Below are 8,982 nucleotides of genomic sequence, written 5' to 3' on the forward strand. Positions count from 1 at the left end.
AGATAGAGAGACAGAGAGGTGGAGGGGGGGGTGTGTGGTTGTAGGGACAAACAAGCAGTGATAGAAGCAGATCATCAAAAGCTGTCAACGACAATAGTACAATAGAACACATAGGTGTTAAAGTTAAAGTTGGTGATATTATCTAAACGAATGTGCTAATTAAGAATGGATGGTAGGGCGCTCAAGGTATAGCTCTAGTGGGGTTTTTTTTTATAATGGAAATAGGTGGGAAAAGGAGAATCTTTATAATTTATTGGAAAAAAAAAGGGAAGGGGGAAACAGAAAGGGGGTGGGGATGGGGGAGGGAGCTCACGACCTAAAGTTGTTGAATTCAATATTCAGTCCGGAAGGCTGTAAAGTCCCTAGTCGGAAGATGAGGTGTTGTTCCTCCAGTTTGCGTTGGGCTTCACTGGAACAATGCAGCAAGTCAAGGACAGACATGTGGGCAAGAGAGCAGGGTGGAGTGTTAAAATGGCAAGCGACAGGGAGGTTTGGGTCATTCTTGCGGACAGACCGCAGGTGTTCTGCAAAGCGGTCGCCCAGTTTACGTTTGGTCTCTCCAATGTAGAGGAGACCACATTGGGAGCAACGAATGCAGTAGACTAAGTTGGGGGAAATGCAAGTGAAATGCTGCTTCACTTGAAAGGAGTGTTTGGGTCCTTGGACGGTGAGGAGAGAGGAAGTGAAGGGGCAGGTGTTGCATCTTTTGCGTGGGCATGGGGTGGTGCCATAGGAGGGGGTTGAGGAGTAGGGGGTGATGGAGGAGTGGACCAGGGTGTCCACACCCTGGTCCACTCCTCCATCACCCCCTACTCCTCAACCCCCTCCTATGGCACCACCCCATGCCCACGCAAAAGATGCAACACCTGCCCCTTCACTTCCTCTCTCCTCACCGTCCAAGGACCCAAACACTCCTTTCAAGTGAAGCAGCATTTCACTTGCATTTCCCCCAACTTAGTCTACTGCATTCGTTGCTCCCAATGTGGTCTCCTCTACATTGGAGAGACCAAACGTAAACTGGGCGACCGCTTTGCAGAACACCTGCGGTCTGTCCGCAAGAATGACCCAAACCTCCCTGTCGCTTGCCATTTTAACACTCCACCCTGCTCTCTTGCCCACATGTCTGTCCTTGACTTGCTGCATTGTTCCAGTGAAGCCCAACGCAAACTGGAGGAACAACACCTCATCTTCCGACTAGGGACTTTACAGCCTTCCGGACTGAATATTGAATTCAACAACTTTAGGTCGTGAGCTCCCTCCCCCATCCCCACCCCCTTTCTGTTTCCCCCTTCCTTTTTTTTTTCCAATAAATTATAAAGATTCTCCTTTTCCCACCTATTTCCATTATAAAAAAAAACCCCACTAGAGCTATACCTTGAGCGCCCTACCATCCATTCTTAATTAGCACATTCGTTTAGATAATATCACCAACTTTAACACCTATGTGTTCTATTGTACTATTGTCGTTGACATCTTTTGATGATCTGCTTCTATCACTGCTTGTTTGTCCCTGCAACCACACACCCCCCCCCTCCACCTCTCTGTCTCTCTATTTCTCCGCCCCCCACACACACACCTTAAACCAGCTTATATTTCAGCTCTTTCCTGGACTCGAACTCAAGTTCTGTCGAAGGGTCATGAGGACTCGAAACGTCAACTCTTTTCTTCTCTGCCGATGCTGCCGGACCTGCTGAGTTTTTCCAGGTAATTCTGTTTTTGTTTTGGATTTCCAGCATCCGCGGTTTTTTTGTTTTTATCTTTGGATTGGAATTGGCCTGCTTTTTGTGGATAGGACATAACTGGGCAATTTTCCACTTTGGTAGACGGCTTGGCTAGCGGCGCAGCTGGTTCTGGAGCACAAGTCTTTGAATTGTTGTCAGGGCCTATATCCTTTGCTCTATCCTGTGCCATGGACCATTTCTTGATATCATGTGGAGTGGATTGAATTGGCTGAAGACTGGCAACTGTGGTACTGGGAGCCTCAGGAGGAGGTCAAGGTGGATCACTGACTCAGCACTTCTGGATGAAGAAGGTTGCACTTGTCTTTTGCACTGATGTGCTGGCTCCCTCATTCGTGAGGATGGGAATATTTATGGATCTGCCTCCTTTGGTTAGTTGTTTAATTGTCCATCAGTGTTCCTGACTAGACATGGCAGAACTGCGGAGTTTAGATCTGATCTGCTGGTTGTGGAATCACTCAGGTCTGTATGTCTCAGGCTGCTTCTTTTTTTGGTATCTATGTCGCCCTGTGTTGTAGCTTCACCAGGTTGGCACCTCCATTTTTACTTTTGTCTGGTGCTGCTCCTGGTATGCTCTCCAGCACTTCTCAGTGAACCAGAGTGATCCTCCAATTTGATTTAATGTTTGAGTGAGAGATTTGCTGGGCTGTGAGGTCATAGGTTGTGATTGAATACAATTCTGCTGTTACTGTTTTGAGCTGCTAAATCTGTTCTGAGTCTATACAGTTTTGCACAGTGGTAGTGCCATACAGCACAATGGGAGATACCATCAATGTGATGTCAGGACTTTGTCTACACAAGGATTGTGTGGTGGTCACTCCTACCAATATTGTCATGGACAGATGTATCTACGACATATAGATTGCTGAAGATGAGGTCAAGTGGGTTTTTCTCTTGTTGTTTCCCTCGTCACCTACCACTGGCCCAGTCTAGCAGATAAGTCCTTCAGGACTTAGCCAGCTTGGTCATTAGTGGTGCTACCAAGCTACTCTTGGTGATGAACATTGAAGTCCCCCATCCAGAGCCCTTGCTAGCCTCAGTGCTTCTTCCAAGTGATGATCAGCATGGAGGAGTATTAATTCATCAGCTGAGGGAGGGTGGTAGTGGTAATTAGCAGGAGAGCAGGAGATGTCTTTGCTCATGTGGTCCAGAGTTAATGTTGAAACTCAGAGGTAAGTCCCTCCTGACTGTATGCCATTGTGCTACCACCTTTAGTGGATCTGTCCTGATGGTGGGACAGGACATACCCAGGGATGGTGATGGAGATGTCTGGGACATTAGGTGTAAGATATAATTTGATGACTATATCAGGCTGTTGCTTGACTCCCAATTTTGACACAAGCCCCAGATGTTAGTAAGGGGAACTCTTCAGTGTTGACTGGGCTAGGTGTGCCATTTGTCGTTTCTGGTGCCTAGATCGATGCCAGCTGGTCCATTCAGTTGTATTCTTTTTTTACTTTTCTGTAGTGGTTTGCTACAACTAATTGGCTTGCTATGCTATTTCAGATGGCGGTTAAGAATCAACCACATTGTGGGGTCTGGAGTCACATGTAGGGCAGACCAGATTTCCTTCCTTAAAGTATGTGCGTGAACCAGATGGATTTTTAACAACAAGCCTCTAGCTATTCGTAGGTCACCATTACTGAGACTAGCTTTGAATTCCAGATTTATTTAATTGAATTTAAGTTCCCCCAACTTCTGGTTGTGTGTGAACCCATGTCCCCAGAAGAGCTTGCACCTCTGGATTACTAGTCCATTAACATTACCACTATGCTACTTTTAAATGCATCTACACTTTTTACCTGAACTACTCCTTGTGGTAGGGAGTTTCTCATTATCACCACTCTCTGGGTAAAGAGGTTGCTTCTGAATCTCCTATTTGATTTCTTGGTGACTATCTTATATTGTTAACCTGTAGTTTTGCACTTCCCCAAAAGTGAAACACACTCTCTGTGACTAAGCTATGAAAACCTTATTAGGTCATCCCTCAGGGTTCACTTTTCAAGAAAAAAGAGATGCACCCTGTTCATCCTTTCCTGACAGGTATAGTTCATAGTTCTGATATCAACCTTGTGAATCTTTTTTGCACCCGCTATATCTTTTTACAATACAGCAACCACAACACAAGTGTGGTTGAGTCAAGGTTTGATACAAGTTTAGTATAACTTCTCTGCTTCTCAATTCAAACCTTCAAGAAATAAACTCTAGTGCTTAGTTTACTTTGTTATGGCCTTATTGACCCGCAAGTCAACTTTTAGTGATTTGTTTATTTGTATTCCCAAATCCTTTGGTCCTCTACCTGTTGATGAAACATTTATTTTAGAAGTCCAATTAAATAGAATTTTGTAAAAATTTTACTACTTAGCCTCTACAAGTTTACTTAATTTGTGTTTTTCTTTCCTTGCTAGATGATCGCACTGATCAGCGAACCTGCCTTATCTGTGGAGACAGAGCTACGGGTCTGCACTATGGTATTATTTCATGTGAGGGATGCAAAGGCTTTTTCAAACGTAGTATTTGCAACAAGCGGGTTTACAGATGCAGTCGAGACAAGAATTGTGTCATGTCACGCAAGCAACGAAACAGATGTCAATATTGCCGGCTCCTTAAGTGTCTCCAAATGGGCATGAACCGTAAAGGTACGTTAGTTTTCACTATCTTTGATATCATTGACTTTATGCATAAAAAAGTTTGTCTATGATTGTCTTATTTTGATAAAATTGATCTGAAGGTGGCTAGAGTTCTGTTGGGCAGTCTCATGCTCGATACTTATCTTATATTGGGTTTATTTGATTTTCTTTCTCTAAAAGTTAACGGTGAAATTTACGACACAAATCGAATGAGTATTTGTGCAATACAGTATTGGAGAGATTTTAGTGGTTAAGTTTAAATTTGACCTCAAATGAATGTTGGAGTAAAGGACATAAGAATTTTTATCATTTGATAGAATATATGTAATAGATATAACGAGATAACAATGAAGCAATATTCTCTTTGTGACGCTTCAATTACACTCTAGTTTTCATCAAAAATGCGCACCAATATGTGACATTTAAAAATGAACTTCAATGCAATTAAGATAATTCATTAGAAAGCAGTTGAAACAAACTGATAGGAAAACAATATGATCCGAGTGTAGCCAGTAACCCTGAAAAACGATATGGATGTGTCACCAAGGACTGGCAAGATACAAGACTAGCAAAACCATGGTAACCGTTGTTGCGATGGTGTCCTAGCACATAACAATGGTTATCGGGATCAGTTAGAAGTGAAAATAAATTCCCGAGTGTTCCTGTTTTTATTCTCTTTTGAAGTAATATGTCTGGCTATCCTTGTGATAGCATTTCCATTCAGATGATTACAATAGATTATGATTGAAGTTTACTTCAATTCATATTTTTTGAATTGTATCCTGAGTGTCACAAATGTTTCTGTGATGAATGTTACATGCACAATTTGAAGTTTGAATTAGGAGGCATTTTAAGAGATGGGAATGCTAATCTTTTTATAATCTGTGATAAAGCTGTTTGAAAAGTGAAGCATAATGATTCCCAACTAATGACTACAAAATAGGTAGATAATTGATGTCTCCTTCACTGGAGTAATATGCGCTGTTTTTTTTTAGATGTTCATTATCAATGATAAGATTATATGCAAGTAAGTTTGGTTATACAATTCATTTTAGGGTTCTGAAGAGTTTTCTATCAGCATGGAGGGTTTTTAGAAAAAGTGATCATTTGAATGCTTGTAATGTCACTGGAGGATACCAAGTGATGAATGTTATATAACACAGGGTGTGTGTGTTACAATGCAGTTTTTGTAAACCTGCCATTGAAAAATATCTTTTCCTGTTTCCTGCTATTATGAGGTTGTTGAAGAATTAAATAAAGTTCTTGCTTGTTTGTTTTGATGAATTTGAATTTTGATCTTTTGTTTCATTATACAGGTATCCAATAATGTAAGTTCTCAAAAGCAAGTTCCATCTGATGAATTATTTAAATTAATCCTCATGTATAGCTGGTGCTGGAGTTATGCCTCTAATTGTCTGGACATTTAACTAGTCATTTCAGTGCCTGTGAAAAGTGAGGGGGAAAGGAGGACTGGATCTGGTTTTGTAATTCCAGATCGCTATTGTGAGATTAGGATTTCATCTAAGAAATATTGGATGGGTATTGGAATTATTTATATATTAAGGCAGAGGTTCTCAAAAAAGGGAGCATGATGAGGTTATTGAGGGCTGCTGGAAGAATGGCTGGTCTAAACTTAGAGCTGTGTCTCAAGTGCACCATTGCAAGTGATCACTCATGTACTCTCACTGCAGGGATCAACCAAAATCATAAGGGAAGCCGGAGATCGACAAGCAAATGATTCACATGAAGGAGGTACAGTGAGGGGCCCAGCATTTGATGGAGGGGCTGGTATGGGTACTGCAGAGAAAGGGCCAAGCCAGTGCAGTCCTGCTGAACAATCAATCTCCTGTTTGGTTTGTCAGGACATCATTGCTCAGTACTGACCCCATACGGAGGTGAAATTCGAGCACTCATTTGAGATTTGATGATTGATTAGCCTTAATCTATTTAAGAGTGATTGCAAAATGTTTGATTGTTACTTCATTTATGTTCAACATTTTCAAAGTATTTGTGACCACATTTTTAAAAATCCCAATGTTCCTTCCCCTTGCGGGCTGTGGTTCTGTGGATAATGAAAGATCTGCTGCTGTATTTTGTTCAGTGACCATTCACGGTGTGTGAGGCAGGTAGTGAATAAGATGCATAATATTGTTGAAGGAAAATCCTGAAGCTCTGGAACAAAATTGTATTTTCAAGCCCACACGTCCTTATGGCTTGATCACTCATTGCTCCGTCTTTGGCAATAAAGCAAAAGCATTCATTTGTTTTTCATTATTCATTCATTATTTTTAACCAATCTGCATTGTATATTTCAGCATTCCCAAATATTGTTTGGGGCACAAAGAAATGCTGGCAAAATGAATCTTGAGGCAAGAAACTGAAAGTTTTGTTATTGTTAGTCTAGCACTGTCAGTTGTATCTCTAGTGTGCTGGCTGTACGTATCTTTGAAGCAGATCTACAACAAGCTCCATATAATGAAGTCATTTCCTGCATTGCCATAGTTAAAGCTATGACTGGCGAATATAGTTAGTACCATAACAGCATGTGGAGGAAAACTCTCTGTGCTTAACCATCTTTCTAGCAAGTTTTTACTTTGTATCACTTTACCCATTTGGGAAGCATCCAAACTATCCCACATTGTTAACTTCCGGCTGAATTTTCAACTTAAGAGGTGGGTTTGTTTACAGATCAGGAACCTGTCTTTGGTGAAAAACTCTTTAAAGTCCCAATTTTCATGAGGGAGGGGGGAGTTGGGGTTGGGGTAAACTATTAATTGGTATGGAGAGAGGTTCTGGATGGGGAGTTTAGGAAAGGAGGAAGGGTTCAGATGAAGTGGGGACTGATTTGGACTCTCCACAGCAGCCATCAGGCAAGCTGCGAAATGTTCTATGGGAGAGATCTGTATGTGTCAAAGCCTTGTATAGCAATCGAGGGAAGCAAGATGCGGCAGGAGTGCTAGAGACCTTGCACCCAGGGCACGACTGCCCCTCGCATTATCGATGCCCACCTGAATCTAATGTTGTAAGGCTTGAGGGAGGAGGGTGTCCTCTTCCAGGTGGATGACAGGTGGAGGCCACAAGGTCATGTGGAGCACTTAAGGGGTCAGTGTTCTTACAGTCTCTGTTTTTCTCCCTTTGCACTATATAAATGATGACACTTTAAGCCTAGCGTCTAGGACCCCTTTTATTGCTTCCATGACAGGAAAGGTGGTATGAAGTCATAGAGTTATACAGCACAGAAACAGGCCCTTCGGCCCATTGTGTCCATGCCAGCCATCAAGCACCTTCTAATCCCATTTCCCAGCACTTGGCCCAGCAGGTGGTGCGAGAGGTAATGGGATCCTCCTAAGTGAGGGCAAAGCCTCTAGGCAGATATGCTTCCTTCATTGGTGGTAAGTGATTAGATGTTCTAGGCAACATTTTCTGTGTAAGTGTAAGCACAGGCATCTTAAATTCCTTTCCATGCTATACCTGGGTCAGAGGAGCTCAGTTTAAACATTCCTGAATCAAGAGATCCCTCATTTGGCATTCTCAAGCCCCACACACCCCAAGCCATGCCCAGTCACCTTGTTGTGCAACAGGGGGACACCCCTCCGTCTCCAAATCCCCCCCAACTTTCTCACCTCCTGCTCCTTCCCCAGTGAACTGTCTCCTTCCAGAGCCTCACTATCTTCAATGTCCATACCTTGTGTTATGCTGAGTGTAGCAGACCACCACAATGACAGGGACCCTTGCAGGATGGTCCAGCAGTCAGAAGCGCATCTTCAGAAGCTCGATCGTCTGCTCAATGGTTGTCCTACTGAGAAGGTGGCATTGGTTGTAAATCTCTGTCTGGAGCTGCTGCAGAGGGGTGAGTAGCTACTGCTTCGAAGGATATTCCTTGTTCTCTAGGATTCATCCATGCACTTTGAGCCTAGGAGTGAAGATCTGAGGCAGCCTAGATTAACAGAAGATGAGGAAGTCATGGCAGCTGCCAGAAAAGTGAGCGCGCGCACAGAAGAATCTCTGTTGTGGTCACAGACCAGCTGAATGTTGAGGGTGTGGAAGCCCTTTTGATGAATCTGAGTGGGTGGCCACTAGGTGCAACTGGTGGGGCACTGCATTAGGTGGAATCCAGTGATGATGGTGAAACCCAATGTCTTTTGTCTCTGCAAGGCTGCACCTTTTGTAAAATGAATGTACTATTCTGTTTTGGCAAAGAGGGTATCAGTGACCTTCAAGATACAATAATCTGTGGTTTGCAAGATGTGACCAAGGTCTGCAGCTGATCCCTCGATGGAATCAGAGGCAAAGACATTCACAGTGATTTTGATGAATACTGGCAGGATATGGCAAGCAGTGCTGCGAGGTCTTTGGCAATGCGGGCACAAATTTCTGTGAACAACTGCCTGGAGAATCACAGTATCCTCAGGGTCTCAGTTAGCTCCAGATAATTCTGTCTTCAGCAATAGATCTTGTAGTGAGGGTTTGACCTCCCTTGCCAACCTGGCCCTCTTTCTTCTCCTGTGCTCTCCTGCTTGGGTTCCAGTTTTCCTGTTGAGGGTGTTGCTCTTCATCACCACTGGGGCCAAAATCTGACTTTTGTGCTCCCATTACTATTACCTTCCTTTTGG

At 43.0% G+C, this 8,982-nt stretch overlaps 1 protein-coding gene across 1 annotated transcript in view; it reads left to right on the top strand.

Moving 5' to 3' along the window:
- LOC121281537 (nuclear receptor subfamily 6 group A member 1) overlaps positions 1 to 8,982 on the top strand; it is a 170,652-nt gene that overhangs the window by 65,169 nt on the left and 96,501 nt on the right. Inside the window, exon 2 of the mRNA XM_041194486.1 lies at positions 4,105 to 4,378. Within this exon, the coding sequence (XP_041050420.1) occupies positions 4,105 to 4,378 (274 nt within the window). The remainder of the gene's footprint in view (positions 1 to 4,104; positions 4,379 to 8,982) is intronic.

Source organism: Carcharodon carcharias, chromosome 8, assembly GCF_017639515.1.
Source record: "Carcharodon carcharias isolate sCarCar2 chromosome 8, sCarCar2.pri, whole genome shotgun sequence".
Taxonomy (NCBI): domain Eukaryota; kingdom Metazoa; phylum Chordata; class Chondrichthyes; order Lamniformes; family Lamnidae; genus Carcharodon; species Carcharodon carcharias.